Source organism: Haematobia irritans, chromosome 3, assembly GCF_050003625.1.
Source record: "Haematobia irritans isolate KBUSLIRL chromosome 3, ASM5000362v1, whole genome shotgun sequence".
NCBI lineage: Eukaryota > Metazoa > Arthropoda > Insecta > Diptera > Muscidae > Haematobia > Haematobia irritans.
The window spans coordinates 159,071,875-159,097,672 of record NC_134399.1 but is presented as its reverse complement, the minus strand read 5'-3'; the positions used below and the strand labels follow the sequence as shown (position 1 = coordinate 159,097,672).

Sequence of the window (25,798 nt, the reverse complement as noted above, 5' to 3'; positions counted from 1 at the left end):
AATTTTATAAACTATAAAATTTTTATATATAATACATAACAATTTGTATATATATTTTAGTATATAGAAGTAATAGGTATGTAAGTTTAGTCTAAAATATTCAGCATATATTTACAAGTTTTCTTTACGATTTATTTTCAGGTTAGCTTCAAACCAAACACTCTATAGGAGTGAGGATTTTTTCAAATGATTATAGGATTTGTATTTTTTTATATTTGTTTGCGGATGTTTTAACTAAGTGCATATTGATTAATGTACACTCATGAACAGAAAAATAGCCACAAATTTAGTAATGATATTTTAAAATGTGTTTTATATCCGTTACTCTTTCAACATTAATTATAATTCAAATTTTCATTTTAAAGTTGCGTACCATGTTCAGTTTTTCCACCAAAACATTAAATTGAATTACAGAATATACCACAACGCAAATTTCTTTATTATTATTATTATTTTTTTTTTTGAAATCTTGTCAAAACTTGGATGGTATGTAAGAATTTTGTCTTTTGAAATTAATTGATTCAAAAACGCCAAAATAAACTGTATTTTGGACCAGCCCCACCTGAAGACATTAAATTTACAATGTACTCAGATCAAATTGAAATCAAATATTTAATACAAGAAAAAAAACGTTGTTTTAAACATATCCCACACTAATAGAAAAATTTTTGTTAAGAGTCAGCCAATGACGGTTAGGTTAGGTATAGTGGCAGGCCGATATTTTAGGCTCACTTGGACTATTCAGTCCATTGTGATACCATATTGTTGAACTTCTTTCTTATCACTGAGTGCTGCCCGATTCTATGTTACGCTCAATGACAAGGGACCTCCTTTTTATAGCCGAGTCCGAATGGCGTTCCACATTGCTGTGAAACCACTTAGAGAAGCTTTGAAACCCTCAGAAATGTCACCAGCATTACTGAGGTGGGATAATCCACCGCTGAAAAACTTTTTGGTGTTTCTTCGATACTGGGTTTGTACCCACGTCCCTGTGTATGCAAGACGTGAATACTAACCAAAAACAAATATGTTAATACAACGAAATTATTCGTTATTATAACGAATTATCTGTTAATCAACATAACGTTTCGCACTATTAACGAATATTTGCATTGTATTAATGAACACGTTTCGTTGGCTAAATTTTAATGCAATTTTCTTTGTGCGTACCTTTGAAATATGCGTCCTTCATTCGTTAAAATTGAATGATTTAAACTATGACATGGTAAAACATACCTTCAAAAACTCTTCAGTAAAATATTTGCATACATTAAGGCGCCCACACACAGACTTTTTAAATCCATTTCGACGCCTCAAAGTATGCACATATTTTACTGAAGAATTTTTAAAGGTATTTTTTACCGTTAGTGCTCCGTTAGTTAACGAACTTTTAAACCGTACCATGGATATATCTGTCATCTTGCGTATATATTCCACATTAGACATTTAACTGCTGAAAATTTTTCAGTTAAAGTTAACCGGAGAGAAGATATTTGCAATTTAATTTCTATTAACTGGCAGTTAAAGCCTAACGGAGCTACAAGAAAATGGCCGTATGTATAATTAAGACAATACATTATTGTCTTAAGAATTTCCTGCTAACATCTGATTATATCATTTACGTAAAAAAAGACTCAATAAATACAAAACAAGTATATACGGCCGTAAGTTCGGCCAGGCCGAATCTTATGTACCCTCCACCATGGATTGCATAAAAAATTTTACTAAAAACTGTCATCAACAATCGAATTACTTGGGTTGCGCTAACACTTGCCGATGGCAAGGTATCTTAAAAAATCCTTAACACCGTCTTCTAAATCGTAAGTTAGTCCATACGGGGGATATATTAAACAAACAAAGGCCGATTAAATACGTATATAATTCAGTTCAACAAAATTTTCTATAGAAATAAAATGTTGACATAATTTTCTATAGAAATAAAATGTTGACTAAATTTTCTATAGAAATAACATTTTGACAAAATTTACTATAGAAATAAAATTTTGACAAAATTTTCTATAGAAATAAAATTTTGACAAAATTTTCTATAGAAATAAAATGTTGACAAAATTTTCTATAGAAATAAAATTTTGACAAAATTATCTATAGAAATAAAATTTTGACAAAATTTTCTACAGAAATAAAATTTTAACAAAATTTTCTATAGTAATAAAATTTTGACAAAATTTTCTATAGAAATAAAATTTTGGTAGATTAGTTTTGGCGATATGGACCAATTTTTGTGTGATTGGCCATTTGCTATATAAAACTATAGACCGATATGGACCAATTTTTGCATGGCTGTTAGCGGCCATATACTAGCGCAATGTACCAAATTTCAACCGAATCGGATAAATTTTGCTCCTCCAATAGGTTCCGGAGATCAAATCTGGGGATCGATTTATATGGGGGCTATATATAATTATGGATCGATATGGACCAATTTTTGCATGGTTGTTAGATACCATATACTAATACCACGTACCAAATTTTAACTAGATCGGATTAAATTTGCTCTTCCAAGAGGCTCCGGAGTTCAAATTTGGGGATCGGTTTATATGGGGTCTATATATAATTATGGACCGATATGAACTAATTTTTGCATGGTTGTTAGAGACTATATACTAACACCACGTACCAAATTTCAACCGCATCGGATGAATTTTGCTCCTCCAAGAGGCTCCGGAGGTCAAATCTGGGGATCGGTTTATTTGGGGGCTATATATAATTATGGACCTATATGGACCAATTTTTGCTTGGTTGTTATAGACCATATACTAACACCACATACCAAATTTCAACCGGATCGGATGAATTTTGCTCCACCAAGAGGCTTTGCAAGCAAAATCTGGGGGTCGGTTTATATGGGGGCTTTACGTAAAAGTGGTCCGATATGGCCCATTTGCAATATCATCCGACCTACATCAATAACAACTTGAAGACATTTCAAATAAAAAATTAATTGGATCAATTAATTTCGTGATTGAACCAGAAAAAAAAATGTTTGTGTGTAGGGTTACCTAAATTGTTTGCATTTACATTTTGACAGTTTGAAAATGTGCACATATGAAAGTTTCATTTTAATATGAAACTATATCAAATGCCTTAAGAAACACTTTTGTGTCCACTTTAAGAAATATAGGTTCCACTGTATTTAGAGTTTCTTAAAATATTTATCTTAACCTTAACTTATGTAATTATTATTACTTATTTAATAATCTATGCGTTTTGATGCTGTTATTTGTTATTCGTTCTCTGAAATTCTTTCAATTTAAAATATTTTTCCTTTGCTCTTATTCATCTTCTTCCTCTAGTGATTTTTCGGGTAAACCATATTTCGGACAACACATACCCTCAGTCCCATCCATATTGAAGCAGAAAATCGTGCGTTCTAATTCAGTTGGTTCATGAGGTACAATACCATGAACCTCTTTCAGTTCAGCTTCAGGGAACCAAGCTGGATCAGAATCTTCAACTACCTTTATACCCAATAACCTAAAACGTGAAATAAAACACCAACATATATTAACTTCATTGTGAAGCTGTAAGATGTCACAATGTTACCTCAAAATTGCCACTATTGGTATCCATAGAATTGATGATAGAATCAATATAAAGGCTATAACTATACACCAATGAGGCCATTCCATTTTCTCTGTAATACCTTTCGATGCTATCCATGCAGGATAACTGCTGCCTTCGGTGAGTAATTGATAAAATGAAGCCACCAGAATGGTAATCATAGCGCAGGGTGATAAATACTTCCAACAGAACATCCAATACATATTAGGTCGTGAACCCGTCATCATTTCAATGTCATCTGAAAATCTTTTTAAAAAATAATTTTAAAATGAAACATTAGTTTTATATATCTCCATAGGAAACACATATTGCCCCAAAACAGAAAACAAAAGAAGACCCCAAGAACATGGACATATTTCATAATTAAAAACGTAATAGCATCACCAACTCCTATGACATAAGGCCACAAGTAAAACCAAGTTGAAACCCCACAAAAAAGACCAAAAATGCAATAATGCCCCAAGACGTAAATGGAATGGAATGAGGACATAATTCATGGCGAAATCAAAGCCCAAAAAGAAAATTAATTAAAAAATAGACTAAAGTCCAAAGGATGACCTCCGATGGTCATACGAGTCTAAATCGGGCGAAAAATATATAAGTGGGAGCTACATATAAAAATGTACCGATTTCAACCAAATTTATCATGCATAGTACGAATATTTATTCTTCCCCTTGTTCAAGTTTAAGTAAAACTGTGGCATCTGTGGTCACATGAGAGTAAATCGGGAGAAAGATATATATGTGGAGCTATATTTAAATCTTAACCGATTTCAACAAAATTTGGCACACTTTACGACACTAACAATTGTACTCCCTGAGCTATATCTAAATCTGAACCGATTTCTTCCAAAATCATTAGGGTTCTATTCTAACCCGCAGAACATACTTGTGCCAACGATGAAGTCGATTAGACGAAAACTGCGACCTAGACTTTGATTACAAAAATGAGTTCAGAGACAAACAGACGGACATGGCAAGAACGACTCAGGAGCCGGCCCTGAGCATAACTACCAAAGACACCATGTGTCTATCTCGTCTTCTAATGGGTGTTGCAAAAATATGCACTAACTTATAGTAGCGCAGGAATCCTGGAATTTAATAATGTTTGCAACGAACCCAACGTGATATAAGTAACCGTCTATCGGCCGGGGTTAGCATTAGAGGTGTGAAAAGGGACTAAAAATGTGTCGTAATTGAGCATGACTGCAAATCTAATTTTGTTCGTGAACGTGCGTGAGTGAAATTCGTTCAATATTACGATCACGATAAAATTCACGGTCATGATAAAATGCCAGTTTACGATAAAATTCACACTCATGGTAAAATATAGACACGCGAAGAAAATTCATGCTCACATTTTGACAAAATTTTCTATAGAAATAAAATTTTGATAAAATTTTCTATAGAAAAAAAATGTAGCAAGCTTTTCTATAGAAATAAACTTTTGACAAAATTTTCTATGGAAATAAAATTTTGATAAAAATTTCTACAGAAATAAAATTTTGACAAAATTTTCTATATAAATAAAATATTCAGAAATTTTTCTATTCTAATTTTGACAAACTTTTCTATAGAAATAAAATAATAAAATAAAATTTCGACAAAATTTTCTTTAGAAATACAGTTTTGACAAAATTTTCTTTAAAAAAATTTTCTATAGAAATAAAATTTTAACAAAATTTTCTACAGAAATACAATATTGACAAGATTTTCTATAGAAATAAAATTTTAACAAAATTTTCTATAGAAATACAATTTTGAGAAAATTTTCTATAGAAATAAAATTTTGACAAAATTTTCTATAGAAATAAAATGTTGGCAAAATTTTCTATAGAAATAAAATTTTGGCAAAATTTTCTATATAAATAAGATTTTGACAAAATTTTCTAAAGAAATAAAATTTGGGCAAAATTTTCTATAGAACTAAAATGTTGACAAAATTTTCTATATAAATGAAATAGTCAGCAATTTTTCTATTCTAATTTTGACAAAATTTCCTATAGAAATAAAATTTTCACAAAATTTTCTATAGAAACACAATTTTGACAAAAATTTCTATAGAAATAAAATTTTGACAAAAATTTCTTTAAAAATAAGATTTTGACAGAATTTTCTTTAGAAATAAAATGTTGACAACATTTTTTATAGAAAAAAAATTTACAAAATTTTCTACAGATATAAAACTTTGACAAAATGTTCTATAGAAATAAAACTTTGACAAAATTTTCTATAGAAATAAAATGTTGACAAAATTTTCTATAGAAAATTTTCTATAGAAATATATAGAAATACAATTTTGTCAAAATTTTCTATAGAAATAAAATTTAGACAAAATTTTCTTTAGAAATAAAATTTTGACAAAATTTTCCTTAGAAATCAAATTTTAACAAAATTTTCTATAGAAATAAAATTTTAACAAAATTTTCTATAGAAATACAATTTTGACGAAATTTTCTATAGAAATACAATTTTGACAAAATTTTCTATAGAAATACAATTTTGACAAAATTTTCTATAGAAATACAATTTTGACAAAATTTTCTATAGAAATACAATTTGACAAAATTTTCTATAGAAATAAAATTTTGAAAAAATTTTCTTTAGAAATTAAATTTTAACAAAATTTTCTTTAGAAATTAAATTTTAACAAAATTTTCTATAGAAATAAAATTTTGACAAAATTTTCTATAGAAATAACATTTTGACAAAATTTTCTATAGAAATAAAATTTTGACAAAATTTTCTATAGAAATAAAATTTTGGCAAAATTTTCTATAGAAATAAAATTTTGGCAAAATTTTCTATACAAATAAGATTTTGACAAAATTTTCTATATAAATAAGATTTTGACAAAATTTTCTAAAGAAATAAAATTTTGGCAAAATTTTCTATAGAACTAAAATGTTGACAAAATTTTCTATATAAATGAAATAGTCAGCAATTTTTCTATTCTAATTTTGACAAAATTTCCTATAGAAATAAAATTTTCAAAAAATTTTCTATAGAAATACAATTTTGACAAAAATTTCTATAGAAATAAAATTTTGACAAAAAATTTCTTTAAAAATAAGATTTTGACAGAATTTTCTTTAGAAATAAAATGTTGACAACATTTTTTTATAGAAAAAAAATTACAAAATTTTCTATAGAAATAAAACTTTGACAAAATGTTCTATAGAAATAAAACTTTGACAAAATTTTCTATAGAAATAAAATGTTGACAAAATTTTCTATAGAAATAAAATGTTGACAAAATTTTCTATATAAATGAAATAGTCAGCAATTTTTCTATTCTAATTTTGACAAAATTTCCTATAGAAATAAAATTTTCACAAAATTTTCTATAGAAATACAATTTTGACAAAATTTTCTTTAAAAATAAGATTTTGACAGAATTTTCTTTAGAAATAAAATGTTGACAACATTTTTTATAGAAAAAAAATTTACAAAATTTTCTATAGAAATAAAACTTTGACAAAATGTTCTATAGAAATAAAACATTGACAAAATTTTCTATAGAAATAAAATTTTGACAAAATTGTCTATAGAAATAAAATTTTGACAAAATTTTCTATAGAAATAAAATTTTGACAAAATTTTCTATAGAAATAAAATTTTGACAAAATTTTCCATAGAAATAAAATTTTGCATGAATTTTTTGTTTGGTAGTTTTTTGGTAAAATTTTCTCCAAATTTTGGTAGATTTTTTGGGCGCGAGTGGCAACCGTGATTTTTATACCGCCAATAGATTCTTTGGGGCCTTATTTTATTGATGACTTATTTCCTTTTAACATACCTTCGAATTCCATATATATAACTGATCGATAAACATTCAAAGAGAGCGATGATCAAAAGTGGGAAATTTCCGGCAAAACTATCCATTAGCTGGAATATATAGCTACCAGCTCCATTGGCAAAACACATTGATATCAAACAGCAGGAAAAGCATAAACCCTATGAAAAGTATAATTAATAAATAGCAGTCTTAAATGTAGAAAATAAACATTTCATACTAAAGCCTCGGTATGCAACACTAGCGGAAATTTCCTTTGCCTACCCAAAATACAGACAAGCCATGTTTTTCTTATGGCAGCATAATATTAACAATCGAAAACGGTTACACACGGAATTTTCGCTAGACTTTCATACCGAACACAAATAAGAAATTTGGTAGATTTAAACATTTATTCGAGTTTTGTACAATTCATTGTTTCTTTATTCTCATCAAAATCCTCAAATGTTATTACTTACACCAACAATATATTCCTTGGGTAAATTGGGTAATAATTTCATATCAACTAACGATGTCACCACACCTTCTAGAGTTCCAAACTGGGAATCAATACCCAGTGTAAATAACATTAGGAAGAACAGTACAGCCCACAGTTGCGATCCAGGAAATTGATTTATAGCCTCAGTGAAAATAATGAATGCCAAGCCGGTGCCAGAAGCGCTCTGAAATTATAAAGCACACAACGATTAAAAATTAAGAAGCGAGTAGGACAACTAACCCACTCAATTATTCGTAGTCGATACATTTGAGAGGAAGTAGACACAAGTAGTGCCAAATTTTGAGAGGTGTTCGAAAATCGACGGTTTGCTAATTTAAACTTCAAATTCGAAGCAGATTTCTTTTTTTAATAAAAAAATCGGATAATCGACTTTCTTACTTTAAGTTGACTAATGGGCTTTGACAAAATTTCCTATAGAAATAAAACTTTGAAAAAATTTTCTATAGAAATAAAATTTTAACAAAATTTTCCATAAAAATAAAATTTTGACAAAATTTTCTATAGAAATAAAAGTTTAACAAATTTTCTATAGGTATAAAATTTTAACAAAATTATCTATAGAAATAAAATGTTGACAAAGCTGTCAAAAAATAAATAAAATTTTGAAAAAAAATCTATACAAATAAATTTTTGACAAAATTTTCTATAGAAACAAAATTTTCTATAAAAATAAAATTTTGACAAAATTTTCTAACATTTTATTGTTATAGAAAATGTTGACAAAATTTTCTACTGAAATAAGATTTTGACAACATTTTCTATAGAAGAAAATTTTTGGAAACATTTTCTATAAAAATAACATTTTGAAAAAAATCTTCTACAGAAATAAGATTTTAAAAAAATCTTCTATAGAAATATAATTTTGACAAAATTTTCTATAGAAATATAATTTTGACAAAATTTTCTATAGAAATAAAATTTTGACAAAATTTTCTATAGAAATAAAATTTTGACAATATTTTATATAGAAATAAAATATAGTCATAAAATTTTAACAAAATTATCTATAGAAATAAAATGTTGACAAAGCTGTCTAAAAATAAATAAAATTTTGAGAAAAAATTCTATAAAAATAAATTTTTGACAAAATTTTCTGTAGAAACAAAATTTTCTATAAAAATAAAATTTTGAACAAAATTTTCTAACATTTTATTATTATAGAAAATGTTGACAAAATTTTCTACTGAAATAAGATTTTGACAATATTTTCTATAGAAGAAAATTTTTGGAAACATTTTCTATAAAAATAAACTTTTGAAAAAAATCTTCTACAGGAATAAGATTTTAAAAAAATCTTCTATAGAAATATAATTTTGACAAAATTTTCTATTGAAATAAAATTTTGACAAAATTTTCTATAGAAATAAAATTTTGACAAAATTTTCTATAGAAATAAAATTTTGACAATATTTTATATAGAAATAAAATATAGTCATAAAATTTTAACAAAATTATCTATAGAAATAAAATGTTGACAAAGCTGTCTAAAAATAAATAAAATTTTGAGAAAAAATTCTATATAAATAAATTTTTGACAAAATTTTCTATAGAAACAAAATTTTCTATAAAAATAAAATTTTGACAAAATTTTCTAACATTTTATTATTATAGAAAATGTTGACAAAATTTTCTACTGAAATAAGATTTTGACAACATTTTCTATAGAAGAAAATTTTTGGAAACATTTTCTATAAAAATAAAATTTTGAAAAAAATCTTCTACAGAAATAAGATTTTAAAAAAATCTTCTATAGAAATATAATTTTGACAAAATTTTCTATAGAAATAAACTTTTGACAAAATGTTCTATAGAAATAAAATTTTGACAAAATTTTTTATGGAAATAAAATTTTGACAAAATTTTCTATTGAAGCAAAATTTTGACAAAATTTTCTAACATTTTATTATTATAGAAAATGTTGACAAAATTTTCTACTGAATTATGATTTTGATAACTTTTAACTTTTGACAATATTTTATATAGAAATAAAATGTTGACACAATTTTCAATAGCAGTTAAATGTAAATAGAAATAGAAATAAATTTTTGACAAAAATTTCTATAGAAATAAAATTTTCTTATTCGTTTTGTTTTGTTATTGTTGGTTTTTTTCTTTTAGTCATTGTTGTTGTTTTTTGATTCCAGCTTAAAACCATGCATTGACTAAACTACAGGTGTAGCTTAACCAACAGAGGAAGATAATGTTTGTCAAATTTATTTGGGCAAAGCCCTATAGACTGCAAGATGGTTGGATGGACGCACGTTTCGGAATTACCACATTCCTCATCAGCATCCTCTACTTGCAGCAAAACTATCAACCAATTATCAGAATAAATTCAGGCAGTTCACTAAACCCAAAAGTAAGCCACACTTTAACCTTCCGAAAAAAGGTTTTACATGACAGCCGGCTTATACCGAAATAAATTCGTACAAACATATCTCTTTTCCTTTGCCACCGTCAAATCAAATCGATGATTTGACGGTGGCAGAAATAAAATTTTGACATAATTTGCTATAAAAATAAAATTAAAAAAAAAAATCCTACAAAAATAAAATTTTGACAAAATTTTCTATGGAAATAAAATTTTGGCAAAATTTTCAATAGAAGTTAAATTTTGACAATATTTTCTATGGAGATAAAATTTTGACAAAATTTTCTATAGAAATAAAATTTTGATAAAATTTTCTATAGAAATAAAATATTGACAAAAACTACTATAGAAATAAAATGTTGTTAAAATTTTCTATAAAAATAAAATTTTTACAAAATTTTCTTTAAAAATAATTTTTTTACTAAAATTTCTATAGAAAAACAATTTAAAAAAAAAATCTATAGAAAATAATATAATGGATAATAGGCGGCGGCCTATTATCCATTATAAAATCAATTTGAATGATGATGAATGGATCAGTCGTACAAACAATTTTACAATCAAATTTACGTTTCATTAAAATTTTCTATGCTAATTTATTGGAAAATTATTGTAGCTTGACTTAGATTGATTGTGGGTGTAAGGTTCAAAATTTTGGCAAAAAGTACAATCAGTATCAATACATTTTTCAGATTTAAATCAATATTTTTGATTAATTGACAGCTAAATTTGAGTCCAGATGAGTCAACTCCTTCTGTAACCTTTTCCTTATCGAAGTTTTTCAAATCCAAATATTCATCCATACTTACATTTGCCAATTCTCGTTCCAAATCACATACTGGTAAATTCGTAGTTTTATTCATTGAAATCATATGGGCTTTCTCCTCATTGCAACGATCAAATGTTGCTGTAGCCTTAAAACCAATTACCGAGAAGACAACAACACCGGCAAACATGGATGTGCCACAATTTGTCATCGATACCAAAATGGCATCACGGTAGCAATTGTTATTAGCAGGATTATAGGAGCTAAATGCTATGAGGCCTCCAAAAGCCAAGCCTAAAGAGAAGAAAATTTGTGTACCAGCTTCCAGCCAGACCACAGGATCCAATAGAGTTTCCCAGCGAGGTGTAAACAAATGAGCAACACCATCAGAGGCACCTAGAAAGAAAAGTCATTGAAAAAAAAAATAAAACATATTTCAAAATTATCAAACAGTTCTTTGGAAAATTTTAAATTAGTCAAAGTCAATCCCATGCAAGATCTAATATTTTCTCATCAATTAACCCACCAACGCACGGTCATCGGTAGTATTGGCCATGGAAGAAGAAAATGGAAACATTTATATCACTGGTTTCCAGCTGAGCAAAATCGTGTCTATTCAGAAATGGATCGCATTTATAAGGAAGTAAGGAAAAAATATGGCGATGAGATCTTCAAGGAATATGCTTTAGAAAAACGTCTTAATAAGCGCATCTTTAGTGATGAGAACATCGATGAAAAATTGGAGAAATTTGATACCAGCAAGTTTAACTCCTTGATTTTGTGTCCTCTGAACGAAAAATTTTTAAATGTCCCATTCAAAGATCTCAGAGAACGATGCATTGATCCGCGATTATATCAAATACAAAAGAGAGCATAGAGCGGATTTATCGAAATTTTGTAATTGGATTTAAATAATTTTGTTTTGTATTATAACAATTTCAGTTTTAACCCTTATACAAATATCTCACAATGAGTAACTCTTAATCAGAGATTAAATTTCATTTAGTTACAGACATCCTTTTTATACTCGAGTATGAATGACATTTTACATTACAAGTGAAACTAATCCAAATATAAGCTCTGCTTAAAATATCAGGCAAACTGTATAAATCTAAAGCTGTAAATCGGGATACAATGTATATTTCGTCCTGAACGTTTTTATACATCTTTCATAGGATGGGGGATATACTAAGTTTTTCATTCCGTTTGTAACACATCGACATATTGATCTCAGACCCCATACAATATATATTTTCTGGGTCCTGGAGAAATTCTGAGACAATCTAGCGATACCCATCCGTACGCGTATTGAAATCACGAAAGAGACAAGCTAACGACTTGAAACATTGTAGTTTTTATTAACGTAGGTCAGTATTGCAAATGGGCCATATCGGATCACATTCAAAAATATAGCCCCCATATAAGCCGATTCCCAGATTTGACTTCCGGAGCCTCTTGGAAGAGCAAGAAATTCGATACGTGATGTAAGTATACGATATTAAACTACCGTTCCAAATCAATCCATAACTATATATAGCCCCCATGTAGACCGATCCCCGGACTTCCGTAGCCTCTCGGAAGGGAAAATTTCAAAATTAAAATTTGGAACACGATGTAAGTACGAGTACTTTCCCTCTAACAACACTGCAAAACATTGGTCGTAATCGGTCCATAATTATATATAGCTCCCATATAAACCGATCCCCGTATTTAACCTTCGGGGCCTCTTGAAGAAGAAAATTTCATCCGATACAGTACAAATTCGGTACGGTATGGCAGATAATTATGCAAAAATTGGTCCATATCGGTTCATAATTTTGTATAGCCCCAATATAAATTGATCCCATGAATTTACTTCTGGGGTCTCATGGAAGAAGAAATTTCATCTGATCCCGTTGAAATTTGGTACATGATGCCAATATATGGCCCCAAACTACAAGGCAAAACTTGATCCATATCGGCCCATTCTTGCATGTAGCCCCCATATGAACCGACTCACTGATTTGGGGCCTCGGGCTTCTAGAAAACCGTAATTTTTATCCTATTTGCCTAATGTTGGACATCTAGAGGTATTTTAGGATACAAATTGATTGCCACCATATCGATAGAAGCCTGAATTTGTATCAAAGATTTGTTCAAAAAATTAACAGGTTGAGTTAATATGGGACCACAAATAGGTGTACCGAATATTGACCGATCTCCCGATTTGACTTCTTGGGCATCTAGAAGCCACAATTTTAATCCCATTTTTCTAAAAGTAGATATGTAGAGGTAATTTTAGCTGTGCAGAATATGGTATGTATCTGGCAATTTTTGGATATAGCCCCATTTGTTTTTTGGTAGCCGTAATTTTTATACGATTTTCCTGAAAATTGGTATCTTTAGGCATTTAAGAACCGCAAATAGGTGTGCCGGCATAGCTTCCATATGGACCAATATCCCGATTCGGCATCTTGGGCTTCTAGAAACCCCCTATTTTTAACCGATTTTCCTGAAGGCTGATATCTAAAGATAATTTAGGACCACAAATAGGTGCGCTGAATATGGTGTATATCGGTCTATGTTTTGCTATAGCCCCCATATTAGGCGATCTTCTGACTTAACTTCTTGGACTTGTAGAAACCGCAATTTTTATCCGGTTTTTCTGAATTTGGAATATGAACCTATTTTAGGACCACCTTAGAAGTCGAATTTAGCTTCATTTTTTTTTGTCAAGCCTCCATACAGATCGTCTGCCGATTTCTTGAGGGGAAAACATGGAGGTAAAAACCTACAGAATTTAGATTTCAAGACGTTATTTCATTGCTTCCTTAGCAATACTTCCAGATACTTCCAAGATTATTTGAGAAATTTTAGATGGAAATACCCGAAGAAGAGCAACGATATGGACACGAATTGGTCCATATCGGTCCATAATTATATATAGCCCCATATAAACCGTTCTCCACATTTGATCTTCGGAGTCTCTTGGAGAAGCAAAATTCATCCGATCCGGTTGAAATTTGCAACGTGGTGTTAGTATGTGGCCGCTAATAACCATGCCAAATTTGGTCCATATCGGTCTATAGTTATATATAGCCGATCCCTAATCACACAAAAATTGGTCCATATCGGTTCATAATCATGGTTGCCACTCGAGCCAAAAATAATCTACCAAAATTTTATTTCTATAGAAAATTTTGTCAAAATTTTATTTCTATAGAAAATTTTGTCAAAATTTTATTTCTATAGAAAATTTTTTCAAATCGTTATTCCTATAGAACATTTTGTCAAACTTTATTTCTATAGAAAGTTTTGGCAAAATGTTATTTCTATAGAAAATTTTGTCAAACTTTATTTCTATAGAAAATGTTGGAAAAATTTTATTTCTATAGAAAATGTTGTCAAAATTTTGATTCTATAGAGAATGTTGTCAAAATTTTAATGCTATTGAAAATTTTGTCAAAATTTTATTTCTATAGAAGGTGGTGTTAGGAAGTTTTAAGATGCCATCGGCAAGTGTTACCTCAACCCAAGTAATTCGATTGTAGATGACAGTCTTCAGTAGAAGTTTCTACGCAATCCATGGTGGAGGGTACATGAGCTTCGGCCTGGCCGAACTTACGGCCGTTTGTACTTGTTCTAGATTGGATTTAGCATTTTTTCGAAAAAATTTTAATAATTTGTACCATTTTATTACTTCTTACTCTGTTTTTAACCCACTTGAAACAAAAAAAAGTTAAAATTACTTATTAAAAATATGAAAAAAGCTTGTTATAAAAAAATTGAATTAAAAGAACTTCCTACACTGCAAAAACAGTGAACCCGCCTTTAAGAAAAATTTCGGTTAATTTTAGAAAATTTTGAATATTTTTAGAAATGTTTGACTAAACAGTATAACAAACGCTGGCATCACGCCGATGTCATTAAAATAAGTAAATATTTTTCGACAAATTCAAGAAAATTTATTAGACATAATTAAGTTTTTTCACTTGTTAAAGAAAAGTTTGTAGTTAGAAGGAAAAATTTGGAGTTCAAAATTGCAAGAATGTCTTTAGTGACATACGAAGTTCATGATGGACGCATTCGTAGTAAAATTAACAAATTTAAAGAAATATTGAACTATTTTGTGGAAGACACGAATTTAGTTAATCTTTATCCTTCATTTGTGTATATTTTTTTCCTCGGTTTTAGTTAATTTAACTGACGTACGCAAAAAATTATTAGAGTAGAGGAAACTTTCTCCAATAATAATAATTTCATGAACTAAAATAAAGTTAAATTGGCTTTAGTGAAATAGAGAGTTCACTTTTTTTTGAGTGTATGTAGTTAAAAAAAAAAGAACATCAGTTATCATAGAAAGACTCCACACTTTTCCATTTCGATTTACAGGATATCTATAAAGAGCGCAATCAAAATGTAGAATACCTAAACAAAATAGGAGAAAAATAGAATATGGCACGGCCTTCGATTAGTGTTGACTACTAAAGGGTTGCGATACGGCCTCTGCTATGTGACAGTTTTTCGAAAAGATAAGTGTTTCCTATTTTTGTGAAAACGAAATTTGTCTTCCTCATAATAAGACCCAAACAATTAAATCCACAGCCATATCTACACTTATAATTCCAATGAATGCTCTTGTTGGCCAACTTTATATCAGTGATTTTGTGCTTCTTTATCCCCGATAAAGGCATTTACCCACCCACTCACTCAACTCATACTCACCCTTTAGTGTGATGCCACGGAAGAAGAATATAATCAAAACCACATAAGGGAATATTGCGGTCACATAGACAATTTTGCCCGATGACGTTAGACCCTGAACCATACAGATGTAGACAAGGAACCACGACACAAGAAGCGCTATAGCCATGTGATAATTGAAATTTTCCGGTTGATTAACACTTTCGGAGCATTGTAGTGTGGTGCGATACCAATAATATTGCGTTGGTGATGATGCCTGCAAATGCCAAGAAATAAAGGATGATATTAAATTAACTCAAGGCACTGTTCTTCTTTGTCGTTATTCTTCATATCTTCTCGACAACGCTTACCACACATTCCGGCTCATGATCATAAGTATAATTGGCATAGAGACGTGTTGGACATTCCGCCCAAGGCAGTGGTGATTCAAAACTGTGCAACAAGTAAATGAGGCACCAGGCTATTATCGTATTATAGTACAATGCCACAATGTAACTGACGACAGCCGATGAGATGCCAATGCCCCCCAAATAGGGTGATACTTGGCTCCATACACCAATAGCTCCTTTGCGTAGACGTTGGCCTATGGCCAATTCCAAATAGAAAATGGGTATGCCCTGTATACACAACATTATAAAGTAGGGCACCAGAAATGCTCCACCCCCGTTCTTTTGTGCCAGATATGGAAAACGCCAAACATTACCAAGGCCAACGGCATAGCTGGAATGAAAGAGAAATAGGAAAAGTTAGAACGAACGAGTTTGTTACATCGGAAAGAGACCATTACGAAACTACATATGCATGCATCCACACAATGTGTGTTTGGGAAGTAATATCCATTATGCTTCCATTAGATTCCCATGCGATTGTTGCATTAAAATGTGCCCGACAAAGAAATTCAATAAATCGAAGAATCTAAGCCACATATGTATGTGCATCTAATGGATGCTACTGATATGTAAACAAATAGAGCAATACTATTTTGTGTGAGACAAGGGAAGAATAGGGGTCGTTCTGGGCTCATATCTCACATTTAATCCTCAAACCAATTGATGAACGCTTAAGACAACATACCGCCAAAGTAAAACGTAAGAGGAGAAATTAAACGCCGTGATGTTTAAGCAGTACGAAGAAATCCTGAAGGTTTTCTTGTACTTGTTATATTAGGTGAAGCTTAAAGGAAAGTCCTATTTCTTTGTCTTATGTCAACTGAAGTACATCTAAACCAGTATTCCATTTGGCGTCGGATGTAAATTCTCCCTACCCGTTTCCCCATTTTAGAAAGTCCGTTTTTGACGATTTGCTCAATTTATCTCCATTCACTTTTTCCCATCTCTTTAAGCTCACTTAACGACTTAAATAACTTGTTCTTGCAGTAAGCCGATACATACGTACTCTCAACTTAAGAGGTTAGGGTTGTAATTCCCACCGCACTATCGACCGACTCTCCCTCAGTGGTTCCATTACCATCCTCTACAGATCATCTCATAATTTCATTGTACCTCAAGCTTTCTACATCGCCATATGTGTTGCCAGTGCCATTCTTTCCATACCGCATCAATAATCTTCGTGAATTTTACGAAACATTCTTGATTAACTTGTCTTCGCGAATTCTTCATTAAAACGACGAAATATTCATTGGTTTTCATAAGTTTTACGAAGAATAAATTGCCTCTAATAATTTGCTTGAGTGTACGCATTCCCTCCGTTTACGTCGCCCCGGTTTACGTTGTTTCGACTTACGTCGTCAAATTTTTCGTTCCATCCAACTTCGATATACGTCGCACAGTGGTCGATTTGAAATATTTAGGCGGCCAAAAATATTTTTGGACGTTAATGGCTTCGAAAGACTGTATTTAAAAAAAACTACCTATTTATTTTAAAAAATAAATAAGAAAAACATATATTTTATAATAAAAAACACATTTTATTCTCATAAATCATAAATAAATAAAAATGAATTAAATTTTCTTATTGAAAGATGTTTCTATCTAGACTTCTTCGTGCTCAATACTATATTGTGTGGGGCTCGGCAGGTTCTAATAGTTCTATAACTTCACTAGAAAAAATCTTGTGTGAAGTTTTCTTTAACGATCTTTCACTACTTACGAGTGGATCTGAAGTAAGGAGCAATCTTTGATAAATATCACGGTTGCATTCTTCCCTTGAAAATTTTCTTGAAAAATTCTGTCTGTATGACCGAAAATGTTTATTTCGTGCTTCTGCAGCCTCCTCCGACAATTGGCCGATGGGCAACAGTGCATTATCTACGATGGTCGCCCCATGTAATAGTAATTTATGCATTGTTGGAGTCATGGGATGCCAGTCGTATAATTCCACATACATTTGCGCGGTGTTGAAGGCATATTCTTTGAATTTTGTTGTATTTATTTTGTGTCCACTTGAAATCGCCTCTAATAAGATTTTAAATCTATATATTAATTCGTGGTTAATGTCTGTTATGTCCGCCGCTAATTCTGTGTTTTCAAAAAATCTCCTACTCGTATTTCCATCATTGGTATTACCAAAATTGGCTTTAGGCATGTCAACCAACAGGCCAGTTTCTAAGCGGAATCTTTCTTGGATTTCTTTTTTCCTTTCTTCTTCTAATGCTTTCTCTTCCTGGGTCCTTTTCTTTCCATATTTCTTCACGGGCAATTTATATGCCAAATGCAGAATGCTCTCAAAAATACGTATTTTTGCGTGTAATACCGAAATTCCTAACTTAAGAGCATCGGGACTTATTTCGTTCTGTTTGCTTAAATTATTGAAATCTTTGGAAGTGGCGCCACATATATAGCATCGGCTAGTTGAGGTCGTGTTGGTTACAGCATTGCAAACTTTGCCATCAACCATGGTCATTTTCAAAATATGATTATAATCAAATTCTTTTCCATCAATATGTACTTTTGTAGGAGTGAGGTTCTTAATTTCATTTTGCACATAACATATTTCCTCTTTTGTTACATCTGTAGTTTCTTTCACATACCGAAATCTGATGGGGCGGCAAAATCGTGGTGATGATGGTGTTGGGTTTTGCCATAACACTTTATTGTTTTCTTTACCACAAATAATTTGAAGCGGGACAAAAGAACTCAAAAATATACTAGCATCGGATTCGGCGTCTTCTGAGAATTTTTGTTTGTACCGCGCTTGTTGTGACCCGTCACAACCCCATTTATAAATGATCGTTAATGACTTTCTTTCAATTTCGTTAAGGGTTAATAACACTTCTTCCAGGTAGATTGATAACCGTTGAATAGTATGATCCATTAGGTATTGTAAATTAATTTCTGCGCAGGTAGCCGTTACTCGCAATGCCGTCTTTGGTGGGTAGCATTCTTGTTTTGCTTTCAACAAAAGGTCGTAACAAGGGTAATGCTTTGGGTTAGTTGCCCTTATTATTTCATATTGTCGTCTTGTTAGATCAGCTTCTACGAACATTTTGAGTGCTTGGAACGGGGTCAAAGGAGCAATGGTTTCATTGGTCTTGGAATAGGCTTTTCTATATTGACTAGCCTTTGTTGGCGAATTTCCTATTTCTTTGAGCACTTTTGAGGCATTTATCTGTCCCTTCGTTTGCAATATGACTTGTGCGGCATGTATAATCATTTCATCATCAACATTTGATCGAAGTTCCTCAGTTTTTCTTCTCTTGCTTCGTTCACTCGATTCCGAAAATGATTTGCTCGGAAGACCTGGTTGATTAAGCGAATGCACTGGTATTTCAAAAGTGCCTTCCAGCCAATTCTGGTTGTTTTTCATAAAAACTTCTTCAACTTTATGAGCTTTTAGCCATCTCTGTTTAAACTCGTGTTTGATGTAGGAAAATTTATGTTTAAGGTCCTTTTTTCTTTCCACAGTGTCTCCGCAAGACAATAGCAAGTGGTTTTCTAAAAATTCCAATTTTTCATCCATATTTGGTAAATTTTGAATTTGCATTTGCTCAAACAGACATTTACGAGTTACTATTTTCACCCCCGATGAACTAGGCATCTCCATAGCAATTTTTTTTTTTTAATTTTTTTTTTAACAAACTACTTTGAACTGCTGTCTGCTGGATTCTGCGAGATTCTGCGGCTCTTGTTTTTGTGTAACATATTCAATAAACAAAAAAATATGATCCGGACGAATCCTGATCCATAACAAAATTTCTTTTGAAATTAAAAAAATTATTTTTTTTATTTGAAAAAGAGGATATGTTCAACTACCGAAAAATATAACGAAAGTTAAAAATAAAAGTTAAAACTATTATTTATCTAATAGAAGCTTACTTGAGCTATTGGAATCACTTTCACTTCACTACACAACTTAAAATAAGAATACATGCGTATTGCGAAATTTGATATAATCCGGGCACCCAAATCGAAATACGTATCACGTCAACGATCAAATTGCGTCTAATTGCACGGAAGGGGTAACGTATGGTTGTTAAAAAAAGGATGGGGGGTAATTCGGGGAAGTGTTTACTACAGGTAGACGTCAAAATTGTATGCCTACTACGAATTTCAAATTTTGACTTTTGGCCGCCTAATTACTCAATATCTACCTATGTGCGTCGCCATTCGATTTACGTTGTCGAGTTTTTGACAACTTTATCAGAAACGCCTTCCATAAGTGAAATAAGTACCAACGATGATGACATCGAAACATTTATTTCTGAAAATTTTTTACCGAAAATTCGCCAAATTCTTATTGATGTTGCACACATAACGTAATTGTCGAAGTGGCGATGTAATGCAACGTAACAGTTTTTCATTAGTTTATGGACTTAATTTTTATATCCTGATATCCAAGGCCGTATTCAGGGGGGGATGAGGGGGATCAAACCCCCCCGAAATGAATCCATGTGAAAGAAAAATTTTAGACTTGACGAAATTAACAAACTAAGGGCCAGTTTCTCAATGTCTTGTTATTATTTATCCTGTCGATGAAACAGCTGATTCCATACAAAAATTTTACTAACCGAAGGTCTATCCACCGGTTAAAATTAATCGGAGGATGAGACACTGGCCATAAGTCTGTGGTCATATTGCTAAAATCTATTTATGCGATCTGCATCTGAAAGAATTATCCAAAGGCAGGCAACAAACTAGTGTGTGACAGAGTTAATTTATTGCATATTTTCAGGCTATTCACTGAAAATGACCAAATTCAACACAGAGGTGAGTTCGTATAAAAATAAAATTTTTTTAGCATAACATACTTTTAGGCACTTCAATAACTACAGGCATGTTTCCTCCATATGTAGAAACTTTAAATAAAAAAACTTCGAGAACCGTACCATTTTAGCCGATCTTCTAGGATAAGTATGTTTCATCAAATTCACCTTAAATTCTATTTTATATTATCAATTGTTGTTGTTGTAACAGTTTTTAATGAATTTCATCCATTTTCTGCTATGCTGTGGTACTTCAACTAGTGTCCAGATCTAGGAAGTCTGCGACAAGAATGATCTGGTTGTGAGACGGGTAGGTTTAGCTGGGCAAACGATGAGGTGACGAGAGTCATGTGTCCCTTGGTTACAGATGGGACACACGTCAGCTACGCTGCTATCACTTACTGATAGGTAGGAATTGAGGCGGCTGACTTGCCTGATCTTAGTTAGGCCAAAACTACCTTGGTCTGCCGCGGGAGGTCTCATTCTACTGGTGCTATGGGCGGTGGTCGGACTCCGAGAACAGGATTAACCTTGTAGCTTCTCACCGCTTCAGCTACAGTATCCTCATGAATTCTGTTCAGACCTGTCTGATATGCTGCCTGATCTAGAGGCTCACTTTTGTAACGCTGGATCTCGCACTCTAAAAGATTAAGATCAACCCTTACATTCCTGGGTGGTGGTTGTATATCCACAAGATGGTAATTTGGATGGATACTGTGATAGCAACCCGTGAGGTACAGCTTTGACAACATATTGTGTCTAAGCACTGGGATGATCTTCGTTTCCGCATAAAGGTGATCCTGGGGTGTACTACGGAGCAATGTTACCGTTGGAAATTTTGAAAAAGTCGCAAAAAAGTCGTAAAAGGTCGTAATGATAAAAAAGTCGCTTGCATTTGTGAGGTCCGGAGGTCAAATCTGGGAATCGGTTTATATGGGAGCTATATATTATTATGGACTGATAGGAACCAATTCCTGCATGGTTGTTGGATACCCTATACTAACATCACGTGCCAAATTTCAACCGAATGGGAAGAATTTTGCTCTTCCAAGGTGCTCCGGAGGTCAAATCTGGGGATCGGTTTATATGGGGCCTATGTATAATTATGGACTGATATCGACCAATTTTTGCATGGGTGTTTGAGGCTATATATTAACATCACGTACCAAATTTCAACTGAATCAGATGAATTTTAATCTTCCAAGAGGCTCCGGAGGTAAAATCTGGGGATCGGTTTATATGGAGGCAATATATAATTATGGACCGATATGGACCAATTTTTGCATGGTTGTTAGAGACCATATACTAACACCATGTACCAAATTTCAGCCGGATCGGATGAAAATTGCTTCTCTTAGAGGCTCCGCAATCCAAATCGGGGGATCGGTTTATATGGGGGCTATATATAATTATGGACCGATGTGAACCTATTTTTGCATGGTTATTAGAGACCATATACTAACACCATGTACCAAATTTCAGCCGGATCGGATGAAATTTGCTTCTCTTAGAGGCTCCGCAAGCCAAATCGGGGGATCGGTTTATATGGGGGCTATATATAATTATGGACCGATATGGACCAATTTTTGCATGGTTGTTATAGACCATATACTAACACCATGTACCAAATTTCAGCCGGATCGGATGAAATTTGCTTCTCTTAGAGGATCCGCAAGCCAAATCGGGGGATCGGTTTATATGGGGGCTTTATATAATTATGGACCGATATCGACCAATTTTTGCATGGTTGTTAGAGACCATATACTTACACCATGTACCAAATTTCAGCCGGATCGGATGAAATTTGCTTCTCTTAGAGGCTCCGCAATCCAAATCGGGGGATCGGTTTATATGGGGGCTATATATAATTAAGGACCGATGTGAACCTATTTTTGCATGGTTATTAGAGACCATATACTAACACCATGTACCAAATTTCAGCCGGATCGGATGAAATTTGCTTCTCTTAGAGGCTCCGCAAGCCAAATCGGGGGATCGGTTTATATGGGGGCTATATATAATTATGGACCGATGTGGACCAATTTTTGCATGGTTGTTATAGACCATATACTAACACCATGTACCAAATTTCAGCCGGATCGGATGAAATTTGCTTCTCTTAGAGGCCTCGCAAGCCAATGGACCGATATGGCCCATTTGCAATACCATCCGACCTACATCAATAACAACTACTTGTGCCAAGTTTCAAGTCGATAGCTTGTTTCGTTCGCAAGTTAGCGTGATTTCAACAGACGGACGGACGGACACGCTCAGATCGACTCAGAATTTCACCACGACCCAGAATACATATACTTTATGGGGTCTTAGAGCAATATTTCGATGTGTTACAAACGGAATGACAAAGTTAACAAACCCCCCATCCTATGGTGGAGGGTATAATAAGGGAACAGTTCCTTTAACGTAAAGACATATATTACCAACTTATTGTAACGTAAACTTGCAAGAGAGTAAAAATGGATTTTTTCTCTTTGCTAAAATTAGAAGAAATGTACGCGAACGCCATCCAGTACCAATTGGCCATCAGCTAATTTAAAGCTTTTAAATCGATTACAATAATAAAAATTATTTATTTTTATACTACTTTTCTAATTGACTCTATGAAATTTATTGCACGTACGATTTGTTTATGACAAACTCTAGCAAGTTTTTACTGGCAAAAAATCCTTAACAAAAACTTTCAACTTCAGACGACTTAAAAAGGCTGTTGATTGTGACCCCGAGTACCTTGGTGTACTTTACTGTCGGAATTATTTCGCCATCGACTCTAACATTCAACTGCCTACTTACTTCCGCCGTCCATGTAGTGAACAGTGTGGCTGAGGATTTGGTGGCAGATATCCTTAAATTTCTAGCAGTGAAATAAGTGGTAAGATCAGCAATATAGGCGTTTAAACGATCGCATATATCATCAACAATGGGCCCGGACCCCATTATTGTACAAGCGTCCACATATGATACAATCCCAACGCCGTCAGGAGGCAGTGGAATCGAGGATAGGTAGAGATTAAATAGTGCCGGAGATATCAACCCACCCTGGGGAACTCCCTGTTTAACTCTACGGGGTTTTGACTTCTTGTCCCTGAATTAATTCCTTTCGATGATAATTTTTCACAGGTAACTAATATACTATTTGATCCATGATAGGTAATTAAGATTTGGCCTGGGTGAAAAAAATAACTCTTAGACAAACTAAATTCCTTCCCTTATTCTCTTTGAGATCAATTAACCTCGAATGTATGACAAACAATTCAACGATTGTTTGCAAACTTTTTTATTTGTTTTCAAAAGTATAGCTTTTTAGCATCAAAAGAAAGCTTCGCTTGACTAAAATGCCGTTCCTCGTAACAGAAAACTTATCTTTAAGTGTACTCTATAATTAATTTAGTAGACTAAGTACTTGTCGGACCATACGCGTAATTCAAACCCACATTTATATATATAAAAATGTATATGTATACTCACCCTATTGTAGCTAGCAGAAACATTATTTTACTATCCCAACTTTCACGTTCTTCGCCCTCCTTTTCACCCTCCACAATATCGGCTGGAGCACTTTCAATGGCAGCAACCAAATCAGCCACAGCTTTAGTAGTGCTAGCTTCTGTATCCTCAACTTCAGATGATTCATCAAAGGCATCTGACATAAAGGCTTGATTAGTAGCCCCATACATGGGGGTATGATGGGGACCATGATGGGGTCCATGATGTGGACCACTACTTGTACTATGCTGTGAGACCAGGCGACCACGTAGCTCCTGGGTGAAGGATAAAAACCAAGAACAGAAACGTAATAAATTGAAATCGAATTAAAAAAGTTAATTTACTCTTGCAACTCAAAAGGACATAAACAAAGAATGATTGAGCGAATGCAGGAGGAAAGAATGCCATAAAGGTATCACAGAAGAAGCAAGATAGGTTAGATTAGAAAAGCACTTACTCTTAATTCATGTTGGTCAATACTCTTTTGTGATTTTAATATAATGTCCCGGGAGCTTTGTCGTCTCAATAGCTGTGCTGTATTAGCCATTTTGTATGGTGATGAAGTCGATTAAACCAAATGGTTAGGGCGGTTTGGTTTGTCGTTAGTTAGTTTTGGTTTCCGGTCAACAGTTGATGGTAGTTGTCGATTGAAGATGTAAAATATGTTAAGCTTTTTGTTTTTTAGAATTTGTTATGCTTTTGATGCAAACGTTATATAGGTTGAGTGCATTACGTTTTTGTTTTTTTGTTAGGGATTTTGACTCTGAATCTAACGTTAAATATTTTCTATGGATGCTGGTGGTGCTTTTGGTGCTGGTGCCGATGTAGTGCCTCTCCACTCACATTCATTTACATACAATTTTGTTTGTGCTGGTTTTAAGGTGCTTTTTCATTATAATTAACATCCATTTTATAATGCTAAAGTAGGTTAGTAGTGCATTAAAAGTTTGGGATTTTTATTGTAGTGTATATTACATAAGGACATGGTAAATAAATTTAAAGTAACCAAATTTGTTCATGCATTAAAAAAGTATATATATATAAAATTACAGAATAAAATAGAATAATATAATGCCTTGTAAATTTTAATTTCCTAAAATTAATGTCTTTGTAAAAGCTAAAATATCACTGCAGTCACTTTTAAAAACAAATATATACAGCACTAAGTTCGGTCGGGCCGAATCTTAAATACCCACCACCATGAACCAAATATTAGGGTTTCCTTTGAAATTTCAGGAGGGCTTGAGGACACTTCCCGAAGATAAATTTAAAGATATCCCTCTATGAGGACTATATCAGATTCTGGATTTATAAGAACCATTTTTGTTAGAGTTTTAGAGGAATCATTAACATCTCTTGTAAGTGTGCAAAAAAATTATAAAATAACGTCTTAATTTGAAATCTTTAATCTGTAAAAGTAAAATCTGGAAATGTGAAGC

The 25,798-nt window shown here is 32.2% G+C and overlaps 2 protein-coding genes across 2 annotated transcripts; one reads left to right on the top strand and one right to left on the bottom strand.

Moving 5' to 3' along the window:
* Positions 1-3,262: 3,262 nt before the first annotated feature.
* LOC142231494 (sodium-dependent neutral amino acid transporter B(0)AT3) lies at positions 3,263-25,189 on the bottom strand. Its single transcript, XM_075302102.1, has 9 exons — positions 24,817-25,189; positions 24,342-24,634; positions 16,048-16,417; positions 15,719-15,953; positions 11,058-11,410; positions 7,837-8,040; positions 7,382-7,539; positions 3,565-3,828; positions 3,263-3,495 (listed from the first exon to the last, which is right to left on the bottom strand). Exons 1-9 carry the CDS (start codon positions 24,904-24,906, stop codon positions 3,294-3,296), a joined length of 2,169 nt encoding a protein of 722 aa, XP_075158217.1. The 5' UTR covers positions 24,907-25,189; the 3' UTR covers positions 3,263-3,293.
* LOC142231495 (uncharacterized) lies at positions 11,428-12,124 on the top strand. The gene has a single exon (XM_075302103.1). It carries the CDS (start codon positions 11,505-11,507, stop codon positions 11,889-11,891), a length of 387 nt encoding a protein of 128 aa, XP_075158218.1. The 5' UTR covers positions 11,428-11,504; the 3' UTR covers positions 11,892-12,124.
* Positions 25,190-25,798: the final 609 nt, after the last annotated feature.